Source organism: Oryx dammah, unplaced genomic scaffold (assembly GCF_014754425.2).
Source record: "Oryx dammah isolate SB20612 unplaced genomic scaffold, SCBI_Odam_1.1 HiC_scaffold_15, whole genome shotgun sequence".
Taxonomy (NCBI): domain Eukaryota; kingdom Metazoa; phylum Chordata; class Mammalia; order Artiodactyla; family Bovidae; genus Oryx; species Oryx dammah.
In genome coordinates this window covers 26838750-26865943 of record NW_024070199.1, presented here as the reverse complement: position 1 = coordinate 26865943, position 27194 = coordinate 26838750, and the positions used below count along the sequence as shown (strand labels likewise).

Sequence of the window (27194 nt, the reverse complement as noted above, 5' to 3'; positions counted from 1 at the left end):
TCCTTCTACATCTGGCCTCCTTTGGTTCCTTCCATTCCAGCCAGCGCTGGTACCTAGCTGATTGAGAGTGAATCATCACACAAGGTACGGTGGAGGTGAACTGGCTGGGCTTCAGTGATAGGGTAAGCCTCTACCTTAATGCTACAAATGGAGTCCAGAAAATTCTGTTATATAGAATGCAGTGTTATTACACAACTAATGAACTGATGGGGTGAGTCTGTTATGGAGGATGGGAACCAATCATGTTATTTGTGTTAGTGTGCGGCTTCAATGCATTAGTGGAGCTACAGAGGGGATGTAGACAAGGCTAGAGATGATTTTTTAGATCCTTTTGTGAAATGTGAAGATGAAGAGTGGGCCTTGGACTGGACCTTCCAGCTTGGGGATGAGTAGGATCTGATTCTGATCACACTGACATGAAGATAAAGTAGCAGCTCGCTGCAGGGGCTGAGATAGTCAACGACCCAGACTCAGATCAAGGGTGGAGGGTTGTCAGAAGGTGTAAAATTCTGATTATATCGTGATGACAACAAGATGAAAATAAGCAGAACTGTCAACAGAAATTTATTACTAAAAATAAAACCAAGTTGAAGTTTTTCCCAGGAAAGCTGTCACCATGGGAACCTCTGCGACAAAATGTGTTAATTTACTATCTTCTTCACTCCTGAGTTGCTGCCTTCTTCTATATAATCTAATTAAGCCAAAATACCCATCCTGATGAGAATGATGTGATATCGACCTCTTTTACTTCAATCCGAAGACTGAGACGGGCTACACGGTGATGGAGACTTAAGGTGCTGTAGGTGAGCATCTACCAAGGGTTCATGGGTCAGGAACATGGGTTGGTAAGAAGACACAAAGGCGGTAGGCTGAAGCTCCGGGAGGGCCAAGGATCCTGGAGAAAAAAATTCCTTAAGTTCCACTGCTGCCTGGGAATCTTAGGAGACTGGCTTGATCAGACACACAGATATACTTTTAATTCTTTCAACTCCTTCACATCTGTCAGCCCAATTCTGCCCTTGTTTGATAAGACAGGACAGATATTTACTTTTACAATGAAACAAACTGGCTGAAATACAGCAAGTGGTGCTGGGAAAGCTAGAGAGCCACATGTAAATCAACTGCAACCCCAGACCCTATGCAAAAATAAACTCAAAATGGCAAAGACTTTATATAAGACACAACACCATAAAACTCCTAGAAGAGAACACAGGCAAAACATATGACATAAATTGAATGTTTTATGTTTTCTTAGGTCAGTCTCTCAAGGCAAAAGAAATAAAAGCAAAAATAAAGAGGGATCCAATCAAACTTAAAAAGTTTTTACATAGCAAAGGAAACCATAAAATGAAAAGACAACCTATGAACTGGAAGAAAATCTTTACAAATGATGTGACTGACAATGGTTTTGTTTCCAAAACACACTAATAGTTCATACAGTTAAAAAAACAAAAAAACAAAACCCAAGTGAAAATGAGCAGAACATCTAAACAGACATTTCTCCAAAGAAGACATACATATGTCCAATAGGCACATGAAAAGATGCCGCCGCTGCTGCTAAGTTGCTTCAGTTGTGTCTGACTCTGTGCGACCTCACAGACGGCAGCCCCCCAGGCTCCCCCGTCCCTGGGATTCTCCAGGCAAGAACACTGGAGCGGCTGCCACTTCCTTCTCCAGAAAAGATGCCTATCATCCCTAATGATTATAGAAATGCAGATCAAAACGACAATGATGTACCACCTCATTAGTCAGAATGGTCATCATTAAAAAGTCTACAAAATAACAGATGTTGGAGACTGTGGAAAAAGGCACCCTTCTCCACTGTTGACGGAATGTCAGTGGGTGCAGCCACTGTGGAGAACAGTATGGGAGTTCCTCAAAACACTACAGTTACAAGCCTGATCAAGCAATCCCACTCCTGAGCATATGCCCAGACAAGCTCATAACCAGGGGTGTCGCACGCACCCTATGTTCACAGCAACAGCATAGCCAAGCCACTGACGGCTGAATGAATGAAGGTGTGGCATGTAAACATACATACACACATACAAGGCGATATAACGCAGCAATAAAAAAGAATGAAATACTGCCATTTGCAGCAACATGGATGGACAGGTGGTTATACAAAGTGAGGTAAGTCAGAAAGAGAAAGACAAATTCCATATGATATTGCTTATATGTGGAATATAAAATACAACACAAATGAACATATCCACAAAACAAAAACAGACTCATCGACATAGAGAACAGACTTGTGGTTACCAAGGGAGAGGAAAGGATTGGGAGTTTGGGATTAGCACTAGACATGCAGGCTAGTATATACATGGATAAAATGTATGGATATTTTATGGATGGATGGATAAAAACCACCCATAATGGATAAAAAACAAGGTCCTAGTGTACAGCACAGGGAACTATAGTCAATATCCCGTGACAAAACAGAATATAAAGTGTGTATGTATAACTGAATCATTTTGCTGTATAGCAGAAATTAATAGTATAAATCAACTAAACTTAAATGTTAAAGAAAAAAAAGGAGAAAACTGTGGCTGAAATAGATTAAGTAACTTACCTAAGGTTACAGAGCACAGTGGGCAAAGACAGAGAAGTTAATTCTATTTTCTCATTTCTAGTCCAGAGCTCTCCCTATATGACTCCCATGCTGGATCCTCTGATCACTCCACTCATTGGTGGGGGGAATCCATGGAGCATAGGCAGGACCAAGGCCACGGATTTCCTCACTACATGTTATGTTTCAAGTCCCACAGTAAACTTCCCCTTAGAGTTCTGCTGAGGACATCCAGCTTAGAAAATGAGCTGCCCTAAGTTCTTGGTGAGCCCTGCCACCCCAGCATCTCAGCCACATCTTGAGACTTCTGCGAGGGCTACCTGTGTCTGGAGCAGGGAAAGCCCTTGTCACTCACTGCCCAGGTCCGTGGGATACTCGGCGATGAAGGAAGAGGGAAGGTAGCCTAAAAATGGTCAACTTTCAAACCAGAAGGGAAAAATAAAAAAGATACCTTGCAGAATGGGATCACTATGATCTTCATCGAAGGTGTGTCTCTGAAAGGCTTCAAAGCTTGTCGCTATGTCATTCTCCAGCTGTTCTTGTGGTAGGGGGCTGTCTCCAGGTTTGCACACATCAAACTTCACCCACTGGTAACTACAGGACCAAAGGGAACATTATTGAGTCATCTTTTGGCTGTTAACAATCCATTTGTCCTTCCAAAGGGATCAGGTATTTTTTTTGTTAGGTCCCTTCTATATATATATATCTGAAAAACAGATTGAAAAGCACACAGACAGGCGTCCCTAGTGACACTTATTCTGCACGACTTCCCCATCCGTTTGCTGTCATGATGCACACAAATGGTAAGACCCTCAGGACAGCGGGGGACAGTGCCCAGGCAGCAGAAGACAATCCTGTGCCTTGTGTACAGAAGCAGCTCATTAAACAGATGAGCAAGCAGAGCCGTGACCACCAGTTTAGTCCCTGGCCCACTGATCATGGAGCTTCTTTCAAGGAAATGGATTCGACCCCACTTACTTGACACATTTTCGAGCTCCTGGACAACTCTGGATCAGGTTGTGGATGGCTGGATGAGAAAACCCAAAAAAGTCAGCTCCAGACGGATGCAGGTTGGGTATTAGTTTTCCCCTAAATGGGAGACAGAGAATTTTTGCTTGAGAGCTGAGAGGTAAGTATGAACACACAGAGTAGTCTTTCCTGACTTGGAGAGTCTAGAGCCTGTAGCTGCCAAGATACGCCAAGGACACAGGCTGGCTTTCTATACAATAAGGGCTCTCTACTCATTAAAAGCAAGAGAGAAGGTCTCACTGTACCCAAACTGACCTTTCTAGCCTGCCTGCCAGTTATTGGTCAACTTACATAGCCGCGCTGATGGTCTTGAGTAGCTCTGCATGACAGGCATCAGCAGAGGAGCTGATGATAGCATTCTGGGGGTCGTCTTCAGGAACAATTTCAAACTGAGAAAGATAAAGGAGCAATGAGCCCAGTCTTTAGGGAGAAGGTGGCAGAATCACACTGCTGCTACTGCTATTCTTCACCCTGGAACTTGAAGCAAGATGTACCTCTTGTTCAACAGTGTCTTGGCTGTTAGACACTCCAAGCCATAAAACAAAGAAAGGTTTTTCAACTGTTTGATTCTACACCCTTTGTTTAACCACTGTCCAGAGGGCAATGCTTAATTTGTTCATACCTTTCCAGATGCTTTCTTAGCCACTAACATATTTTAAGCTATAAATACAGATGATATTTTAAATGAGATTGTTCTCCACATAATCTTACGTTGATTTTACAATATCTAGGAAGAGATCTAGGCCATTTTGACTACAAATCCCCATTTCACGTTATTTTTTGAGTTGTAAAATATCTTGATTGTTTACAAAAAGAAACTGTTAGATCAAAATTCTACTAATACTGAGGAATTTTTGCCAGGAAAGTATTTTGTGTCACTTGATGTCAGTTAGGGGAAAAAAGGAAAGCTTAGTCTGTAGTGATCTAGCTAACAATTCCCTGACAAATTTTCTATGCTGTTTAAAGACTTTTGACCAAAAAAAAAAAAGAAAAAGAAAATTCTTTTCTGTAACAGGTTCTATATTTAGTCAGTTAAATTCCTTGATCAGTTTTCCATAAAGTTCAATTAAGCAGTTTCCAGTCTTTCAAAGTTTAATCAAATTATTCCACACAGGATTAATCTATTTTCTGTATATCTAATATATATCCACATACATACACACTATATATATTTATATATAGTATATATGTGTTTACCATTATGTGCAGTTATCTTTTTTTTAAGAATCCAAAACAAACTTTACTGAGTAGCTTCTACTACTGTTAGTTTTCTTCTGTGGTTATTATTTCATGTGATTCAATCTCCCTGTGTCAAATTTCAGAGCTCTTTAAATTTTGTCAATAATAAATTATATTGTCAGTAGTTTCAGTCAGAATGGTTTTGTTATTTCAATGACATTTGTTGCAAATTTAACATTCTGATGGTTTATATTGATTTCTAAGCTAACTCATGAAAAAACTGTGAACAATTATCTTCAAATATTTCAGGGTTGCTCTTCTATTTGATATTGATCACACCAATTCCAATCTTTTATATTGTGTATACACTTATATATCCTATCCAAGCAAAGCACAGTTAAAAGCTTGTATTATTTTGGTCTTGGGAATCTTTCTCTACTTCATTCTTTTAACTGTTGTATAATATTACACAAGGTGGATATATCTTAATTTTTAACCGTTCTCCTAATGATGGCTATTTAGGCTACTTTTAAATTCTTGCTATTGCAAACAATGTCGCAATTATACTGTTACATGTAACTCTTCTGTTCACATTTGAGCATCTAAGACATGCCAGAATATCTAGAAGTATCCTGGACCAAAGATTCACACATTAAAATTGTTGATACTACCCCAGCAGCCTTCCAAAAAAAGGAACTTTACAATTTTCATTCCTACTAATGCCATTTGTACTTGTTTTCCTACACGCTGGCCAACATTTGCTATTATCTATCTGATATTTGCGTATGAGAAAAATAAGATTTTTGTTTTGTTTTCATCTCCCTAACTACGAGTGCTGTCTGCTCTCATCGACCATCTGCACTGTTTCTGTGAAATACCTTTTTTTTTTCATCTGATTGCTTTTATATCTTAGACTACAAGAACACTTTATCTGGCTTTTAATCCACTGTGATGTTTTCTTCTTGTTTGTTGCTCGAGTTCTAACTTTGATTATGGTGGTTTTTATCATTCAGAAGTGTTTAGAATTCTAATAGTCAAATCTGTTACTATTTCCCATTACGGCTTCTACTTTCCACATTTTGCTTAAGAAAGCCCTTCCCCTTACCCTAGGACTATAAAGATACTGTTCTATGTTTTACCATAGAACCTTCTATGAAGCTGAAGCAAGTAAAAGTCATACTCGCATTTATAGTCAAATAGATGAACTAGAACTGTCTGGAAACACAACAAAGTATTACATGTATTTAGTAGACATTAAAGGTGTCACTTGATGTCAGTTAGGGGAAAAAGGAAAGCTTAGTCTGTAGAATTCTCTAGGCCAGAATACTGGAGTTACAGGTAGCCTTTCCCTTCTCCAGGGGATTTTCCCAACCCAGGGATCAAACCCAGGTCTCCCGCACTGCAGGCAGATTCTTTACCAGCTGAACCACAAGCAAAGCCCACTTCACTTCACTTCAAAGGTGCCACTTGATATCAGTTAGGGAAAAAAAATGAAAGCTCACAAGGTACCTGAAAATTCTGTCTGGATGGACTAATGGCTTAATAAAAGAAACAAAAAAACCCTACAGAGTCTGTGTTTTCAAAAATACTTTAGCATTTGTCTTTCAGGGCTCCTTGGTGGCTAAGACGGTAAAGAATCTGCCTGCAATGCAAGAGACCCAGGTTCAATCCCTGGGTTGGGAAGATCCTCTGGAAAAGGAAATGGCAACCCACTCCAGTATTCTTGCCTGGGGAATCCCATGGGCAGAGGACCCTAGTGGGCTACAGTCCATGGGATGGCAAAGAGTCGGACACGACTGAGGAGCTAATACTTCCAGAGGAAATTAAGGACCAGCTTGTTGGTTGCCATTACATTCTATTAGGATTCTGATTAGATTTTCCTTAAATATATAGATTTGTTATAAACACTGCTACAACATCAAGTCTGTCTGTTAGAACACTTTCTAAACAGAAATGCTGCATGGCCAAGGTCATCAGAACTCTCAGCTGCATTTAAGAGCCTTCTAACAAGGATAGGAGCGATGCAGTATTATCCACAAGTGGCAGGCAGGCTCTCAGCTTCTGCTTAAAGCTTCCACCCCATTTTCCAGCCATTTGCAACATCATCAGACAGCGAAGCCTGCAACTCTGACAACAGTCTATGTTCCCCAAGGATCAGAGGACATGATGTGGGAAAATGAACCGTCTTGAACCACAGCACTGAGAGGACGCGCAGTCAGGGATTTCCTCGGTAGTCCAGTGGTTAAGAGTCTGCCTGCCAATGCAGGGGTCACGGGCTCAATCCCTGGTCCCAGATCTCACATGCCATGCAGCAGCTAAGCCCATGCACCACAACTATTGAGCCTGAACGCCTAGAGCCCGTGCTCCACGAGAAGCCACCGTAATGAGAAGCCCACGCACAGCAATGAAGACCCAGTGCAATCGAACATAAATGAATAAATTGAAAAAGAGCATGTGCAGGCAAAAGTGAATACGTAGTTTCTCTGCTGCCTCCATTTTGGTTCCACCTCAACTGGCAGAGTGTCACACTAATCTTCCCTGAGTGTAAGCCTGCACTCCACACACGAGCAGTTTGGTCAGGCCTCACATGGTCACCAGTAACATGAGGAGCAGGACGGTTTAGGGGAAAGGGTGTCAGTCAGGGAATCACACGGATGCAGATTCACATCCCGGCTCCATCACTTACTGGCAGAGTGCCTGTCACAGAGAAGGTTCTCAGAAAAAGAGGGGAAAAAGAAACGAAACCCAGCAGTTATCCTTAGGGCGGGTACCTGGGGCTGCATGCCACCGTCCTTGATCTGACAGGTGTACAGACACTCCTGGTCCGGACTCCGCATGCTGGCATAGACCCGAGTGCTGCAGTAGCCCACGGGGTAGATGGCAGTCTCGTCATGGAAGCCAGGTCGGTCGGTGATGATCTAGAAAAGAAAAGATCCCCCCAACTCGCCACTGAGGTTGCTGGAGAACTGAAAAGCCCAGGGTACTGTGGAAGCCTCTAGAACCACCTTGGGGCTGAAAAGAGTGACTCAGATCAGAGAGACAAAGAGCACTGGATGTGCAGCCGATGAAAACAATCTGCTTTCCTAGGGACTAGAGGTTTTCAGGGGTTGGTCTGGATCAGCAAGGGACTGCTGCTAATGGGAACAGGGAAGGAAGGCTCAACCCCACTCCCGAATCTCTGCTGCTCCTCTCTCTTGGTCGCTGGGCTCACTCACCTCCCCCAGGCTATACACTGTTAGGCCCCCCAGTCCGATGGGGAACACAGGCCGTCCTGAGGGGTCCAGGGCAATGGGCTGAACCGGCTTGCGAGCACCTGCCTCCATTTTCTTTTTCTTGGATGTTTTCTTCAGAACTGAAACGCAAATCTGGGGTCACCCACTTTAGGTCCCTCCCAATGCTGAGGGGAAGGGAAAAAATTTACACGATGCTAAGAGCAATGAGACAATCCTGGTTCTACGCACACACTGAAAGGGCAAATGGGGCTCTTCCCCAAAGCCCTGTTTATCTTTCTAACCCACCACCTGGCTGTAACCAATTTCAGCATCAGTTCTTAGGATCTAGAAGCCTTATATTTTGTAAGGCTTCTGGCTTCACTTATAAGGTCAGCAATTTCCCAAGCCATCCGTGTGCTCAAAGGCCACCGAGCCCATTTCCCTGCCTCTAGGAAAGACTGAACTGGAGGCTCCCAGACAGTTTGGAGTATAGGAGAAGTGGGGGAGGTGCTGAACTGATCTCATTATGTTTAATCAGGTCTAACCATGAGTCCTCTACCCGGAGTGGCTCGAAGACACTTGGTTTTCAAGCGCTTTTACCAGCGGTGCTTAAGGACCAGTGAGAGTTTACATCATCTCTGTAGCCAAGTGTCTACCAGTCAGGACCAGGTTCTTTTCATTAGTTGTTGAGCCACCAGGACAATTGATATCCTCTCCCCAAGGTACCTTCCAGTTTGTTGTTCTCTTTGCCTTTTTCTTTTTTCTCCTTCTTGGATTTCTTCCCAAATGGTTCCTCAGCTCCAGTGCTCGGCCCAGAAACCGGCCCAGCTCCCTGGAGGGTTCCCACAGAGCTGGCCACACTGTAAGTCAGAGGCAAACTGGAGCTGTGGGAAGGAGCTGCAGCCTGTACATCCCCTTCAGTTAAGGCCTGTAGCTGGAGGAGCTTCTTTAGCAAGTACCTGAGGTTGGGGAGGAAAGGGAGCAAGGGTATGAGCTTCTGTTTTGTCTCAATTCCATATTTTATTGAAGTACTAGGAAAAGTCAGAAGTACATGCAAAGATGATGACATTCACAAAAGTAAAGTTCTTATTGAACCCTGGGAGAAATGAAGCTTCAGAGGATAACACCTCAAGAAGCTGAGGATAAAGGACTACAGTGCATCCCTTCTGCATATGGAGAGCTCTTCTAACTGGATGCTGGAAGATGTTAGGCTTCCAAAGGGCACATATCATGAGCTGCTCACTCAGAGTACTCAGTTCAGTTCAGTCGCGTCCGACTCTTTGCAACCCCATGAATCGCAGCACGCCAGGCCTCCCTGTCCATCACCAGCTCCCGGAGTTTACTCAAACTCATGTGTATCACGTCAGTGATGCCATCCAACCATCTCATCCTGTCATCCCCTTCTCCTCCTGCCCCCAATTCCTCCCAGCATCAGGGTCTTCTCCAATGAGTCAATTTTTCGCATGAGGTGGCCAAAGTATCGGAGTTTCAGCCTCAGCATCAGTACTTCCAATGAACACCCAGGACTGGTCTCCTTTAGGATGGACTGGTTGGATCTCCTTGCAGTCCAAGGGACTTGCAAGAGTCTTCTCCAGCACCACAGTTCAAAAGCATCAATTACTACAAACTGAATAAATATTTGTAGGGAAAAAAATGTAGCTTTTAATTCCCTGGCTTTTATAATAGTAGAGTTATAATAAGATTACTTATTAGATGTGGTCAGAGGGTTTTGTCAGAAAGATGGAGAGAGCTGTTTCATCATCATCAGTCTAACATGACCTGGGTTGCTATGAATCAGTACCACAGGCTGTGAGTTTCTCTGGACCACACTGATGGCCGGTGCAAAGTAGAAAAATCTTGATGGAGGAAAAACCCCCCAAGGGCACCAACACCATATCAATCACCAAAAATGTGACTCTGAACACAAAGTGACCCCAGCTCACCGTCTCTCTTCTTTTGCTTTAAGAAATTTTTCCTCAAGACGAGCAATTTCATCACAAATAGCAGCATTTTCCTTGAAGAAAAATTTGGAATATAATCACACAAAAGGAATAAAAGATCAAAGTATGCTGAGAAGAGGAGCTATATTCCAAACCAAAGAGCTATGTGTTGCTAGGGAGAAGAGCCAGTCTACATTGCAGACAGACTGTAAAGAAACCTGTAAGGAAAGGTAGGGCCAATTTCTACTATGGGCAGAGTAGTAATTTGGAAACTGCACCACCTTTGAGTAAAAAGGGGGAGTTAGTAATGATTTTGCCAGAACAATACGGCAAAGTAGGATGTCCCAGAAAAATCAACACATATGGTCACCTTAATTAGGGTAGCCTTCAGCAGCGAGAAGGCCATACTGCTCAAATCTATAGATACTTTAGCTCAACCACGGGGAAAGCAACCTAACCCAAAGCAAAGCATACAGTAATGAACCTTAAAGAGAAAAATCTGGATGGAACAAAATCAAGTCTAGTCTATAAAATTTAAACTTCACAACCTATTTATATGTATTCAAGCATCATCTTTCTTTACTGATGGTTTCATTCATCTCCCAAACATGAGTCCTGAGGGGATTGTTTCAATCTGGATGTTACACAGTTGGGACCTCAAATGTTGAACGATCAAAACAACACCTTTTTTCTTCACAAAACCTTCTTCATGGGTCTGATGGAACTAACAGTCTAATAATACAGGTGCCAAGCTTTAGGTACCGCTAATATTTAGGGATAAAAGAAAGACAGCATCAATTAAATACCAAATCCTTTAAATTCTGCTTTTCTTACTTCTCTCCAGTGCACAGAGCAGGTGACAAATAAATGTCCTCAGAATAAGTGTTCTAATTTCCAAACCTTTCCTTGGGCGTCCAAAAAAGCTAAGAGATGTTCAAATTTCGGTATGCGAAGAGGTAAGGTGTTGATTCACATGTGGGAAGACATTTGAGATACTTGCTATCTCCAAGCACTGAGCTGAGCTTGAGCAAGCCACAAATTCGTCTAACAGTTGTGGCTGGCAAACCGCAAAGAGTTCATTCATTCAATAAACCCGCTGCACCTACAATAAAAGATCAGCAGAAAACTCGGAAGACTCACAAGAGATCAGAAGCGGGGACTATTCAAAGTCTCATGTGCCTGTTCAGGGAAGGGGTCTGCTGTGGGTGTGCGGGGTGCCTGGCAAACAGGCTGCGGTAATGGAAGTAATAAACTACAATCAGGTGTTTGACTTGTTGGAGTCAGGGCTCTGCCAGAGTTCTCAAGTTTCTTTGGAGAACCAAAGGCATTTCCAAGGATTCTGTGGCAGAAGTGAAGTGGCTCAGTCGTGCCCGACTCTTTGCGACCCCATGGACTGTAGCCTGCACCAAGCTCCTCCATCCATGGGATTTTCTAGGCAATAGTACTGGAGTGGTTGCCGTTTCCTTCTCCAGGGAATCTTCCCGACCCAGGGATCGAACCCAGGTCTCCCGCATTGTAGACAGACGCTTTACCTCCTGAACCACCAGGGAAGTCCCAAAGATAATGACTAAAGCTTACTGACACATCTTCTAGGTACTGGCCCCTTAACTTTCCTCATTTAATCTTCATTAACTCAGCAAAGTTGTTAGTTATTAGCGCTCATTTGTAGACGAGGAAACAGAATTACAGGAATTACATAATTCGCACAAGGCTAACAACAAGTAATGTACCCTGGAAGAGCTAACAATCTATTAACACTGCCACTCTGGGAAGGGGAACAGTTCGGGGAAAGATTTCGCGAGTTAGGAGGGGCTAAAAGGTGGAGAAGGCCCGAACGGCGGCATACTTACAAACACCGTGGCTTTCGCCGCTCTGCGCAGCCGCAGGTACTTGAGCCGGTACTTTTCGTTCTGGCTCTTCTTCGGGAGCTTTTTCATCCTGGCCTTGCTGGACTGCAGCGGGTCTCGCGGCGAGGAGGCCAGGCTGCCCAGCAGGCTCATGGTCCGGCCCCGCTATGGGGGCTCCAGGGCGCGGCCTGCATCGGCCCTTCTGCTGAGGAGCGGCCCTCAATGCCGGCTTGGTCTGGGCTGGGCTGGCGGGAGGGCCCCTCTAAAAAACGACCTCTCTGGAAGGTTCACCAGGCGCCTGGATAGGCCAGGCGACCCAGGTAACCGAACCGACTCTAGGCGCCTCCTGCACTTCCGCGTCTGCCTCGGAAGTCAGCCGCGACCGGAGGTTACGTCACGGCGTCAACCTCACGTAACTTCCGGTGCTGGGATCTGGGCGGTCTCGGCAGGGTGAATCCGCGGCTCGGGAGGCGGGGCCTGGTGAAGAGGGAGAGCGGTTGGAAACGACCGTTTGAGACGTTGTGTACGTGTGTGTGTTTAGCCGAGGCTTGTTACTGTTGAGCTAAAGACCAACACACAAAAATCACACGGTTCCTAAGCCCGAAGTGTTTTAGCACCTGTTTCCCACATTCCTTACAGACTGGCCTTCCCCGATTGTACGACGCGCTGGAGCGCCATAAGGGGACTGCTGTTGGCTTTGCTTCTTTTCTTAATACAGGTCGCATAGATGTTTCCTGAGGGCCTAGTACGCTATCGTTTTACTGGGGTTACAGTGGTGAGTAGAAAAAAAGAAGGCCCCTGGTTTCAGATTAGAATCTAGTAGGGAAGATGGAAGATTTAACCAGCACTTTTAATAAGGAGCTTGCACTAAGTAGGCACTCAGTAAATATTTGCGTAAGGAAACCAAAAGTATGTTTCTGTGCTTAAACTTATATAGCTCTAACTCTGTAACCAAGGTCTGCCTAAAATCATCAAGTAAGTAGAATAGACAGTTCTTTAGAATGCCGTATTGGTAACTGTACTGGGTTGGAAGGTAGAAGGCTTGCAGTATTCTTCCCCCATCCCCAGCCATGCCACTAACTAGAGTGAGCCTCTGGGTCCCAGGTTTCTCAAAACTGAGTATGCTCTTTAGAATGATGAGGTGAAAGAGAGTTATAAACTGAAAATTCTGTACTGATACCTAATTACTGTTGTTTATACTCAAAATTTAGACTTCTAGAATTGTGTATGGAAATTAAGAAAAATATGTACACTGTCAAAACAGTAAGTTACTGGAGAAAAACCTGAAGCTTAACTAAGAAACTTATGATCAGTTAAAAAAAAAAAAAGAGGTTTAGAATAAAAAAATCCAGGTATTTCATTTCTGGAAATTGTAAGAATAGTGGCAAGAGTCCTGATAAAATGGCTTTCCCACAGAGAGAAAGGTTATGAATCCTTTATGTCCATCTGTAGTGTAAGCTGCCCGATTGGACCTCATGTTTCTAGTGTGCTTTTGCAAACATACTCAAGGCAGCCTTATAGATTCATGTCTGGAAATTGCCAGGAATACTTTCAGCTGACCAACTATCCATACTCATGCCTTTCATACTATAGATTGGCACTTTACCTTGGAACCTGAAAACAGGTAGTTCTAATTGACAGGAAAACAGGTAGTTCTAATTGACAGGAAGAGTTTTCTTTCTTCTTTTTTTAACCCTTATTTGCTAACCGCCTGATTTATTTGATGTTCACCTGTGTTTTGTCCTTGCAGGCTTCGTGATCTGACTTTGTTTTCACTATTCCTCTGCATATATTACATGTATCCTACCTAGTGGGAGGGAAAGTACTGTCATTTATCTTAGTTTGCAAGCTGCTCTGGCCAATGGATTTCTGTGGGATTTACATTTACATTTTATTTTTCATTAGAAATACTTCCTTATGATTTATAAAACAGTTCATGCAAAATTCAGAAAATATAAAGATTTTAAAAAATTCATACATCTGCCACATGAAATGAATCACTTTTAACACATTTACTTTTTTAAATTGAAGTATGGTTGATTTACAATATATTAGTTTCAGGTGTACAGCATAGTGATTCAGTATTTTTGCAGATTATACTTCATTTAAAGTTATTACAAGATAATGGCCATGATTTCCTGTGTTATACAGGATATCCTTGTTCTTATCTGTTTCACATGTAGTAGTTTGTATGTTTCATATTTTAATGGATATTTACATAGGTTAGATGATACTGATTGTAATATTTCCTCTTTTGTTCACTTACCACTGTTATAGTCATATTGTAGTGTTATTATAACTTCTTTATAAATGTAACTTTAGATGTCTGCTTAATATTCCAGATGTGGTGTAATAATTTTACATAATTATTTATTTCCATGTTTGACTTTTTTTTTTGTTTCAAACTAGTTTATTTAAGGGTTCCAGTTTCACTCCTCAACGAAATGAAAGTGAAAGTGAAAGTTGCTCAGTTGTGTCCGACTCTTTGCGACCTGTGGACTGTGTAGTCCAATAGATCTTATGTATTTCTCACATGCTTCTTTGCTCTTTAGTTCATCTAGTTCTGAAGGGTTACCAAGTGTTATCTTGATCAGTCAACCATCTTCATAACAAGATTTGTTGATACATCCTGGATTTTCTGCTAGAGCTTCATTCATTTCAATTATTTCTCCTGATGGAGAAGAATAGAACTCTCTAGTAGCTTTTATGCTTTCCAAAGCATCAGAGTCCTCTTGTTCAATTTTTTTCCTGACTTCAGGCAGACTACAGCAAAAACACCTCCCAAAGCTTCTTGTTCCCTATATATTCAGAAGAATATTTATTTATTAGTGCCTATGATGACACAGCCTTTAGGTAACTTATTTAAGAGGAAAAGACAAGTATATGGGCTATATTAATACAGTGTAATAAGTTTTATCTCAGAGGTAGGTATCAGATGATATGGCAACACTCAGGGGAGGAGCGTGGAGATGGGGATGGCTTCTTGAAGGAGGAAACCCTGGGCAGACTTTGAAGGAGAGCATGGTAAACTGAGTCTTTATCCTAGAAAGGTCATGGAGTAAATACAGTGGGAAAAACCTGCCTCCATGAATAGCCTATAGAACTTTCTCCCTTTTTACAATGTCTAGACTTCTAGTTTCAGTGTTCTTCTTGTCATCATGTTATGCTCTAGATGTAATATATATAGATTTCTTATTCTTCAGCTCCAACTTTCAGGTTTGTTTCCATGTGATGATTTTATCTTCTCATCTTTGGGATAACATAATATAGGATGTTCGACTCAGCTAAATCCAAGCTTAGCAATCCTAACGTGGGTGTTTTTATGTATTAGCGCATGAGGCTTGTGAAAAAGGGGAGAGATTTTTACTTTCCATAGGACTTCTTGCTTCACAGTTTCTTAACTATGGATTTTCATCACACATCCCGTGGGTGAGATGTTTAGGTTTTGAGGGTTCTAAGCCAGCCAATAAAGTCATGAAATCAACCACGGTGTCAATGTTGTGCTTCTGGGTGGCTGTGTCCTTCAGCGCACAAAGGACACTCAACCAGCTAAAAGAGATGAGCTCAGAGATGTTGGCTCGGAGGAAAAGAAGGATCACATTGAGGTCATTGATGGGACAGCCCAGCATTTTTCTGCTGAGAAGATCAAAAGCTGGAAGCATCTCGTAGATAGAGAGGAGCCGTTTATCCCACCGGCAGAGCCGTATGAGGTTGTATAGTATTACTGGAACCAACAGGGTGTAGATGGCTACGCTGGCGAGACTGACAATCTGGAAGACAGACAAAGAGGTTAGCCTACATGTGATGAGGTCAGGGATGTGGGTCTCATCATGTAGCAGCCCTGTCTTGATGGAACAACTGAATTCCTCTTGAAAGAAGACGTCCAGGTGAAAGTGGCCCAGGTACAGGTAGGTGGCGGAGGTGAAGAGGAGCAAGAGGGCGTTCCTCAGGAGGTAGGTGGCCACTAGCGAGTGTGAGCGCTGCTTACAGGCCAGGTACCGCTCCAGCAAAGGGAATTCAAAGTACCGTTCTTTCCGAGCCCTGGGCAGGGGAAGAAAGTGGCCAAGTTTAGGAAGAAGCATTTAAAACTATATCCTGAGGGGGCCTCCCTTGTGGCTCAGTGGTAAAGAATCCACCTGCCAATGGGAGAGACATGAGTTCAATCCCTGGTTTAGGAAGCTCCCACATGCCGAGGAACAACTAAGCCCCTGTGCCACAACTACTGAGCCTGTGCTCTAGAGCCTGGGAGCTGCAACTACTGAACCCACGCGTTGCAGCTGCTGAAGCCCATGTTCCCTAGAGCCTGTGCTCCACAGCAACAGAACCCACCGCAGTGAGGCCTGTGCACCACAACTAGAGAGTTGCCACTGCTTGTCACAACTAGAGAAAAGCTCATGCAGCAACGAAGACCTGGCACAGCCAAAAAAAAAAAAAAAAAAAAATCAACTATATCCTGATGTACTTCCCTGGTTGCCCAGTGGTTAATACTCCATGCTTCTAATACAGGGATCCTGGGTTTGATCCCTGGTCGGGGAACTAGATCCCACATGCCACAACCAAGACACAGCACAGTCAAATAAATAAAATTTAAAACAAAATTAAAAACAAAGAAACTATATCCTGAGAGCTGCGTGGGGGAAGTAACAAAATCTGTGTATCCAGCATGGTATTCTTGGCTCACAGGAACATCTGTCTTTTTTGAGCATAACCAGTCCTCTCCCCAAAAACAGGTATGTGAGTGTATCTTAGTTCTCCAAGTTATGAATGCAATGCAGTAAACCCAGCGAATGGTCAGTGAGTAATAAATAACCAATCACTCTGGATTTCTGCCTAGCAGGGCAGACTAAATCTCTAAGTTGAAGCAGGATTCTTAGGAAGCACTGATTTATTAAATTAGCATGGGACTGGGATTCTAAATTACCATGTTCTGGTTTTCAGTCTGCTTACTTTGTGTGTGATTTTTAGGCCAGTTCATTCATTTTATAAAAATAAGTGTGCTTACAAGTGTTTGTTGAGAGTTGTATTTAGTATTTATGTATTATTGGTATATGTAATCCAGTCTCTGCTCTGAAGAAGCTTACAGTCTGGCTTTCAGGGAAAGGGCAGGGGAGACATGCAAATATTAAATGAAAATAATGCTTGACTTGTTGCTAAAAGATGGATACAAACCACAGTAGTTGTAAAAGTTAGGAGACAGTCCACAGTGTGAGCTGGAGTGTTCAGAAACATCTCAGGAGAATGTTGTTTTAGATTGGTCTTCCAAAGGTAGATAGGGTTCAGAAAGATAGACACGGGAGGAGCTTTTTTCAGAGGATAGAAATGTGCACAAACTAGGGTTTCAAATCTTAGCTCAACTATGCTTAGAGGGGGCCTGCCCTGGCCACCCAAATTAAAACTGTGCCTCTCTCCACCTCCCAGCTTTCCTGAGTCCCTTACCCTGGCTCAGTTTTCTTTCTCCACTTATCTTCTACCATATAATTTATTTGTGTGTTATGCTCATTCGTTGTCTGCTTATTACCCCTTCCTCAATATGATATTACCCCTTCCTCCCTCAACACACATGTACACACACATCTCCATAGCACCCAGAGCTGTGTGTGACAGATGAGTGCTTAAATGAATGAATGGCTTCTTTGGGAGAAAGGAAGGAGACTGCCCGGGGGCATGGAAGGTTTCTGTTACTTGGAAGTTTGAGAGAAGCTTGACAAAGTAGTTGATGACAGTGTGTGGAGGGCCTAGGAAAAATATTTGGGAGAACTTGGATCTTTTTTTCTGCAGGCCTGGGAGAAGCCATTCAAGTTTCTGTAAAAGCGATCTTTCAGGACTTCTCTAGTAGTCCAGTGGTTAAGAATCTATCTGCTAATGCAGGGGACATGGCTTGATCCCTGGTGCAGGAAGATTCCACATGCCGTGGGACAAATAAGCCCTGGTGCCACAACTACTGAGCTCGTTTGCCCACCCTAGAGCCTGTGCTCCACAACGAGAACCACTGCAATGAGAAGCCTGCTCGCTGTGCAGTCAAAAGCTAAAATAAATAATTTCAAAAACCTCAGTAGAGATTTTTTAAGAAGTGGTCTTTTAGAGGTTAACCCCTTTGTGACACTTTGGGTTCACCTGTAAACTGGAGGCACACTCCTTTTCCCTCTCCCTGTACAGAGATGATAGTGTGTTAATGAGGTGATGTGTTAAGCACTTTGAATTCTAGAGAAGGATGGCACGGAGGAGAGTTTCAAGATTACCCTGCAAGGACCATTTTAGTGCTTGACGGAGTCTTTTGGAAAGGAGTGGAGGAGACAACTCACTTCTCCAGCTCATCCCAGAACACATCAGGGTCCGAGCTCTCCTGTCGGATCTTCAGCATGTGCTGCACCAGGCGGATGGCGCGGTTGTAGGACTTGTCCAGCTCGCTAATGATGAACAGCAGGTCCGAGGTGAGGGCAGGCACGGCTGCATACTGCCACAGCAGAACCGGCAGGTACATGGCCACGGCCAGGGCCAGCAGTGAGTAGGGGAGGGCCTGCAGGGGAAGAGAAAGCTGAGGAGGGCAGCTCAGGGTTGCCCAGACCTTGCAGCCTTGCAGAGAGAGTGCTGAGGGAGGGATCTCATTCGCTGATTCCTGCCTCAGAAGGGGAAGGTAGAGAGACACAGGGAGACAGACAGACAGAGACGGGAAGGAAGGGAGGAAGGGAAGAGAAAGAGCACTAGCTGCCTGTTCCCACCGCCCATGCATGTTATCCTGGGTAACCACCTAGAGGTCATGGCCACGGTCGTCATGGCAGTCTAGGGGAGAGCACCTCATTCTCAGTCTTCCACTTTTCTTGCTCTGACCACTCCAGATTCTTAACATTAGACATCCAGAGTTCACTAGCCTTCAAAATGCTGCCAGGGGCCCTGATATGGCTTTTATTTTGACTCTCCAGAGAGGAAGTCAGAGCCCCATTTCCTCCATGTAGTCTGCCCACCACCCCTCCCCTCCCCCCTGCTCCCCCCACCCCCATATGCAGTGGCTTTTTCTCCTCTCTGGATTCTTAGTGAGACCAAACTACACATCAGGCACTGTCTTGGATTCCTTGTGTGCTCTGTCTGGTCTCTGTGTGTGGAAGCTGATGTAGAGGTGTGTATAAATTTGGTGCTCTTCATTATAATGTTTGCCCCCTGAGATGAAGGATTTTTCCTTATGGTTCCTTTTCACACTCACCACACTTAACAAGTTCAGTTCAGTTCAGTTCAGTTGCTCAGTCGTGTCCGACTCTTTGTGACTCCATGAATTGCAGCACACCAGTCCTCCCTGTCCATCACCAACTCCCGGAGTTTACCCAAACCCATGTCCATCGAGTCAGTGATGCCATCCAGCCATCTCATCCTCTGTCGTCCCCTTCTCCTCCTGCCCCCAATCCCTCTCAGCATCAGGGTCTTTTCCAATGAGCCAACTCTTCGCATGAGGTGGCCAAAGTATTGGGGTTTCAGCTTTAGCATCAGTCCTTCCAAAGAACACCCAGGACTGATCTCCTTTAGAATGGACTGGTTGGATCTCCTTGCAGTCCAAGGGACTCTCAAGAGTCTTCTCCAACACCACTGTTCAAAAGCATCAATTCTTTGGCGCTCAGCCTTCTTCACAGTCCAACTCTCACATCCATACATGACCACTGGAAAAACCATAGCCTTGACCAGACGGACCTTAGTCAGCAAAGGTCATAACTTTCCTTCCAAGGAGTAAGCGTCTTTTAATTTCATGGCTGCAATCACCATCTGCAGTGATTTTGGAGCCCCCCAAAATAAAGTCTGCCACTGTTTCCACTGTTTCCCCATCTATTTCTCATACGGCCTACTGTTTTGCACATAGTAAAAACTCTTACAGAGACTTGGTTAAGGATGTGTGCTGGTTACTGAATATGCATTTTTCATTCAGGGTCAGGTACTATCAGTATTTCTATTTTATAGACAAAGAAATTGAAGCATGAAAATGTTGAGAAACCCCCACAGGGTTATGTGTCTAGTCGGTGAGTGAGCAGGATTTAGATCCAGGCAATTTGATTTTGGAGTTTAATCCCTTAATAAATGGGCTTCTCAGGTGGCTCAGATGGTAAAGAATCTGCCTGCAGAGCAGGAGATGTGGGTTCAATCGCCGGGTCGGGAAGATGCCCTGGAGAAGGGAACAGCTACCCACTCCATTATTCTTGCCTGGGAAATCCCATGGACGGAAGGAGCCTGGTGGGCTACAGTCCATGAGGTTATAAGCTGTTGGACATGACAGCAAATAACACACACCTTTAAAAAATACTTGACTGTAGCTTCTCCAAACTATAGTTTGAAGAAAAAGAGGGAGGGTGCATACTTGGTTGTGTGTGTGTGTTTCTGAACTAAGTGAGAGACAGGCTAGGGAAGTCATATTAGGCCATGAGAGAAAATGGGAACATTTTCACTCCTGTCTAAGAAATTATATTTCTTGAAAATGAACTCTTCACCCTAGAGCTTCTGTTTCAATAGGTTTAAAGTGGAGCCAGAGAATATGGGCTTAAAGAGCTCTCAGGACATTTCATGATTGACAATTTGATTCTTTTCTGACATGTAAATCCCCGCTGCAGTACTTTGAACTTGTTACTGTCTAGATCCTGCTTGAACACTTCCAGAGACAGACACCTCATAAACTCTTTCTATGAAGTCTCTTTTTTTTTATTAAACTTTTTATTTTATATTGGAGTATAGCCAATTAACAATGTCATGATGGTTTCAGGTGGACAGCAAAGGGACTCAGCCATACGCATACATGTATCCATTCTCTCCTAAACTCCTCTTCTATCCAGGCTGCCACATAACATTGAGCAGAGTTCCCTGTGCTATACAGTAGGTCCTGGTTGGTTATCCATTTTAAATATAGCAGTGTGTACACGTCGCTCTTAAACTATCCCTTCCCCCCATCTTTCCCCCCTGGTAAAATCTCTGGTTTTGTCTGGGTCCTAGAACTGTGGCATTTTGCATAAATGTGGCATTGTAAATTGTTATAACTATCATAAGCTGTAAATTGTTATAACTAGAAAAAGCTATGAGTGGCCTCTGTTTAAAACTGTAAATTGTACATACATATTACTTCTGCTCCCTCATGAAACCTCACTAGAATGACAATAAAGGGATCCCCTCATAATCCTATAAGGACAAGGAAAATAGGAGAGGCGACAAGAGTGACAGAGTGTTGAAACCTGGGAAGCAGTTATGTAATAGAGGGTACCAGCCTGCAGAGAGGATGCGGTGTTGAGGTAGGGGCCACAAGCTGCTTTTCCCCACACACAGAAGCAGAAAGGCTCAGGAATGGGAGATACCAGATATGTCTGAAACTGGGGATGCAAGTGGAGCTGGAAACAGGAATACTGAGAAAACAGATCCACAGGCCCTTTCTGAAACATGATGCCCTCAGCCAACCACCCTTATGGTTTATTCTTTGGAAATGTTAGGTTTTCCTAATGAAATGGCCCATAGGAATCCCTTTAAACTGATTGCTTCAACCCAAGGCAGTCAGATAGAAGCGTGTGAGCAAATATATGACCAGATATTTGAAGAATGCCTGAAACATGAAAGTCAATGATCAAAATTAAATGGCAGGGGCAGGCAAGGAGAGAACTTAATGACTCAGTTCCTCCCCTTCCACCCAGCTGGTAGAGCCCCAGCCACTTTACCTTGTGAGGCCAGAGGGATTTCGTCTTGGACTGACCAGACTCATCCTGTTCGTGGTGAACCAGGGAGTCCCAACAAGAACTGTCCACGTAGGCAGCCTGCCGGATGCTGAAGTTACTGGGACAAAAGCAGCTGATGGGAGACCCTGAAACAGGAACAAAGCTTGAGGCAGCCCTGAGTAGGGGTGGAGGAACAGGGAGCTGGGGGACAATCAGTTAAGAGCTTTCCAGGGGTCACTTCCAGAACTCTGACCATCTCTGTATCTGTCAGGCCCTGTCTTCTTCCCAGGCCCTAGCTTTCTGGGTGAATGAAGAAGTAGTGGGAGGCTGACAAATCTCCCTGGGAAAGGTAGGGAGCTCACTACACAACCAGAAAAGAGAGCCAGAAATCCCAAACCTGAGGGACTCCCCTGGTGGCCCTGCGGCTAAGACTCTATGCTCCCTAAACAGGGGGCCCGGGTTCAATCCCTGGTCAGGGAATTAGATCTCACATGCTGCAACTAAGACCTGGCACAGCCAAATAAATAAACAAATATTAAGAAAACAAATCCCGATTCTGAGAAAGCTCACGTCTTTAATGGAGGTGGCAGATTTGCTGAGTTAACCTAGCACCTGGACCACTAGGTATATGTATTTGTTAGTGTTTGTGCACAGGGCAGGGGTTCTTGAAGATGAAAGAGTGGATTTATTGAGCACCTGTGATGCTGTCAGGCTCTGCCAGGCACTTAACGTGTTCTCAAGTCAATAATCCAGGAGGTGGCGAGTAAGAAAAGGCCCCAAGAAGATAAGAGATTTATCTAAAGCTTGGCTAATTAAAACCTTTAGAGGTCCTGGAAAGATGATACCACTCTAATGTCTTTTGTTCACATGAAAATAAAAATAAAACTCATTGTCGTGATGATTTCAAGCATACTGGAATTAAGGCTATTTTTTATTGCAAAATTTTGGAAATGACTTTCAAAGTTTTTCTGCATCTCAGCTCTGCTGGCATCCTAAACAGATGCATAATCTGCCTTTTGGGTGATGCTCCGCCCGAGTCATGCGATCTGGACAGGGTGGGGGCTGTCTTGCTTCAAGGCCTACTGGGGCTTGGAAGCCACTTACCGGAGGAGAACTCCTGGGCAAAGGCCAGTGACACCAGCAGCAGGGGGAAGCCCACGGCTACGAACTTGACCATTCGGTCCAGGGGAAGCTCCAGGCGCAGTCCTTTGAGGCGGGGGCCCTTGCGGTCGGGCAGTAGGGCATCTGAGAGCATGTACTCTGCAGCTGTGTGTGCGAGCGACATGCTGCTGTCGAGCTTGGGCCCAAGGCCGGCAGAAGGGGGTCCTGGAGAGTGGGGTCCCGGAGAGTGGAGTCCCGGTAGGTGGCAGCTTCAGGGAGCCGGCTTTCAGCAGACGGCGCCTGCAGCCTGGGCCTCACGAGTATCTGTGTGAGGAGCGGGCACTGGTTCTCTAAATAACTGGCCAGGCCCTGAGCCAGGCACCTGGTAATTAGAGGGAGACATCGCCCAGTGTGTCGTTACTGGAGGAGGGTCGGGTGTCGGCTGGGGCTGGTGCCAGGCTGCCCTCTGGACCGTCGAAGGCAGATGCAGTCCCGTGGCTTTAAGCTGCCCTCTCATTAATCAAGTATTTTTGGTGGGGTGGGGGAGAGGAGGAGGGCTGTCCAGCAGGCCCCCCCGTGTAATTTGTGTGGAATCTGGGTGGAGATTGCTTAAATGTGTGGAAGGCCCTCATTTCGTGGTTTGGGGTGGGAATGGAGCCCCCAGGACTCTGCTAGGGTTGCGGCTCCTACATAGTATTTGTCCCAGCAGTGATTTTTGCTTCGGGCCCAGGCTCTTTCCCAGAAATGGATCTGTTTTTGGCATTACGTCCCCTGCCCTGCCTCTGGTCTGTTTCTAAAATGTTTCAACCACGTATTTACAATTTCCTTATGTTTACATCTTTTTTTAAAAGCTCCCATTAGTTCTCTAGAAAGCTGAGGGAAGAGTGGGAGTGTTGACGTGCAGAGAGAACACAATTTGTGAAATCTGGAGGCAAAGTCTTCACTGGACACGCAGCAGGACTGTTCTTTTTTTAAAATTTTTATTGAGTGACTGCAGGAATCACTTTTGGCTCAGTAGTCTCATCTATCAAAAGGTACTATATTGGTTGCGAAAAACTGTAAAATTGATGAAGAGTATTGTATGGGAAGATGGATTGTAAACTGTAAAGTGTGGTGCAAATGTCAACGTTTTATTTATTTATTTAAAATTTATTTAGCTGCGCTGGGTCTTTGTTGTTGTGTGTGGGGTTTTCTCTAGTTCTGGCGAGGAGGGGCGGCTCTAGTTGTGGTGCTTCGGCTTCCCCTCGCGGTGGCCTCTCTTGTTGCGGAGCACAGGGTCTAGGGGCATGGGCTTCAGTAGTTGCCCTGTGGCATGTGGGATCTTCCTGGACCAGGGATCGAACCCATGTCCCCTGCATGGGCAGGCAGATTCTTAACTACTGGACCACCAGGGAAGTCCAACTCTTATTTTAATTTGGTGGGGTTGGATGGGTAGTTGGGAAAGCGAACACTAGGGCCTATGGTAATTGTTGAGGCAGTCTGAGCGCGGGTTGGAAAAGAATTTCCAGACACAGCATTTCAGAAGGGATTGAGGTTATTAAGAAAAAAGAGCAAAGATAAAGTGGGCACTGTGAGCACACTGGGCAGACCTCCTGACAGACTGGGGAAAGCTGACAGTTTTCATGGGTTAATAGCCAATTTTTATAGCTTCAAGACAAAGAAAATTCCTGCTGGAAGGTTGGTGCTAGGTGATTGGTTGGGGCACTATAGGGTGTTTACTGGAGTGGGCATCTTTGCCTAATTGGGAGTCAGGAAGCTTGTTAGTGATGATCAGGGGCTTTTGACAAGGTTACAAAGGGGCTCAGTCAGCTTCAGAGGTGACCTTCGTTCTGGGCTCTGCTTCCGTGGCCTTGATATAAAGCCTCACACCTGTGGCCTTTGGGGCAGGACTCAACAGTAATCTCTCTAGTACCGCCCTTAGACTTGGCAAGAGAGGCTTTGACCTTGGCTTTCAGGCTGGTCCCCTTTGGCTGTGGCCTTCCCACAAGGCAAGGAGTGCGTGAGGCCACGGGGATGTGCCTGTTCAGAGCCCATGCATCTGCTCTAGACCATCCTTCTCACACCTGGGGTGCTGTCATTCCCTGCTCTGATGACCCCCGTCTGCCTCCTGGGCTCGTGCAGGCCTTTTCCTCAGGTACACCATTATGCTGCTGGCGTGCACCCCTTCACTGAGGGTATGTGGACAGAATTTAGAAGTCCTGGGTGTGTCTACATGTGCAACTGTGAGGCTTCTTGCAATGTGGGACTTAGTTGGGTGGGGGAGATGGGACCTGAGAGATTGCTTATGTAATTTTGTTTTTTTCCTTTGGCTGTGCTATGAGGCTTGTGGGATTCTAGTTCCCTAAGCAGGGATCGAACCCAGGCCCCCTGCAGTGGAAGCACAGAGTCCTAAGCACTGGACCGCCATGATATTCCCAGGGACCTGGGCAGTTTGAGGATTCTCAATTTGAATCTGACATTCCTGATCATTATGAAGGGCTGTGTGTGTGTGTGTCAAGGTAGGCAGATAGAGCATATTTTATTTAAGTTTGCTAACTTGATTTATAACTTCTGATTTTTCAGATACATGGCATGTAGGCTGGCATTACCTCTCTCCATCCCCAGGCTAGAGGCCAACTCTGATTCAGAGCTGCCCTGTGTGTACTAACTACGGATCCCGACCTAGGAGCTAGAAAAAGGGTCCTTTATTTTTGTTCCTAATAGCCACACTATGTGTTTTTGCCAAATGTATTTTTGCCAAACCTTATTGATTTGTATGCATGCATTTTCTTTTGCCTTTTAAAAATACTTTACATTTCAAAAATAGATAGCCAATGGGAATTTGCTGTATGACTCAGGAAACTCAAACCAGAGCTCAGTAACAGTCTAGAGGGGTGATATGGGGAAGGATGTGGGAGGGGTGTTCAAGTGGGAGGGGACATGGGTAAACCTATGGCTGATTCATGTTGATGTTTGGTAGAAATCAATGCAATACTGTAATGTAATTATCCTTCAATTAACAATAAATAAATTTAAAAATAGTTTACATTTCAATGGCATATAGAATATATATTAATATATACATATCCTATATATTTTCATCTGATCAAGAAATAGAACCTCAGTTAACACCCCAAAAGCCACCTTTGTGCTCCTTTCCAATAACCATCATTTCCCAAGAGGTAACCATTATCCCCAGGGATTTCGTGACAGTCCTCACTTATTTGGACAAAGTTTGTCGTGAGATCTACAAAGCTTTAATAGCTCTGAAGCGGTGGTGTTACAATATGTAGATGATATTTTGCTCTGTGCTGAGACAGAGAAAGCTTGTTCGCGAGCCTTAGAAGATTTCTTAAACTTTCTGGCAGGCTGTGGTTACAAGGCATCAAGAGAAAAGGCTCAGCTTTGTCAACAATCAGTTAGATATCTTGGCCTAATCATATCAGAAGGGACTAGGGCCATAGGCCCTGAGAAAATTAAGCCTATACTAAATCATCCCCTACCTATAACTTTAAGACAATTGAGAGGATTTTTGGGAATCACAGGTTACTGTCGAATTCGGATTCCGGGTTATGGGGAACTTGCCCGCCTTTATATAAACTTATAGCTGAAACTCCAGTACTCTTGCCTGGAAAATTCCATGGATGGAGAAGCCTGGTAGGCTGCAGTCCATGGAGTCGCTAAGAGTCAGACACGACATTAGCGACTTCACTTTGACTTTTTCATTTTCATGCTTTGGAGAAGGAAATGGCAACCCACTCCAGTGTTCTTGCCTGGAGAATACCAGGGATGGGGGAGCCTGGTGGGCTGCCGTCTATGGGGTCGCAGAGTTGGACACGACTGAAGTAACTTAACAGCAGTAGCAGCAACCATTATCCCAATTTCTAATAGCATAGATTAATTTTGCCTTCCTTAAGTTTTATAGAAATGGAATCATGGGTGTATATGTTTCTGTGTTTTGCCTCTATTGCTTTACATGATATCTAGGAGAATCCATTTTATTGCCTGATTTTATGCTCTGTGTAAGTGGAATCATATGTATTTTTGTGTGTGTCTGGATTCTCTGCTCAACGTATTTCTGAGATTCATCCACGTTATTGTATGTGTCAGATTCCCATTCCTCTTTATTGCACAGAAATACAACAACTTGTTTGTTCATTCACTGCTCAATGGACATTTGAGTTTCTCATTTCGGGTTCTTATAAAATAATGCTACTGTAAACATTCTAATTCTTGGTGTCTTGTGGGGAATATATGTATGCATTTCTGTACCGATGAGAACTGGTATATTGGAATTTCTGGGTCACAATCCTTTGCATATATTTGTTTTCAAATGATTGCTTTTATTTACATTTTTATCAATAGTTGGATGAAAGTCCAGTCCTATTTGCTACATATCCTTATGTTTTTGCAATCAAAAATGTTTGGCCATTTTGGAAGATGTGTAATAACACTGAATTGGGGTTTATCTTGTATCTCTCTGATGATGAATGAAATTAGTCACTTTGACTATTTGGAAATTTTCTTTTCTGAAGTGTATGCTTAAGCCTTTTTTTTTTTTTTCTCTTCGGCTGTATATATTTTTGAATATTTATTTGAGAATTTCTTTTTACATTCCGTATATGAGACCATCATCAGATGTTTGTTATATTTTTACCTTCTGGGAGTCT

General features: G+C 44.0%; 2 protein-coding genes across 2 annotated transcripts; both read right to left on the bottom strand.

The window, feature by feature from the left end:
* Positions 1–540: 540 nt before the first annotated feature.
* TBRG1 (transforming growth factor beta regulator 1) lies at positions 541–12203 on the bottom strand. The gene is made up of 9 exons (XM_040255714.1): positions 11780–12203; positions 9933–10003; positions 8716–8948; positions 7993–8129; positions 7549–7695; positions 3890–3987; positions 3548–3658; positions 3021–3163; positions 541–895 (listed from the first exon to the last, which is right to left on the bottom strand). Exons 1-9 carry the CDS (start codon positions 11927–11929, stop codon positions 750–752), a joined length of 1236 nt encoding a protein of 411 aa, XP_040111648.1. The 5' UTR covers positions 11930–12203; the 3' UTR covers positions 541–749.
* A 2470-nt stretch (positions 12204–14673) lies between these two features.
* Positions 14674–22875, bottom strand: PANX3 (pannexin 3). The gene is made up of 4 exons (XM_040255715.1): positions 22549–22875; positions 21448–21590; positions 18079–18293; positions 14674–15817 (listed from the first exon to the last, which is right to left on the bottom strand). The coding sequence occupies exons 1-4, from the start codon at positions 22727–22729 to the stop codon at positions 15178–15180; spliced, it is 1179 nt and encodes a 392-aa protein (XP_040111649.1). The 5' UTR covers positions 22730–22875; the 3' UTR covers positions 14674–15177.
* Between the last annotated feature and the right edge of the window lie 4319 nt (positions 22876–27194).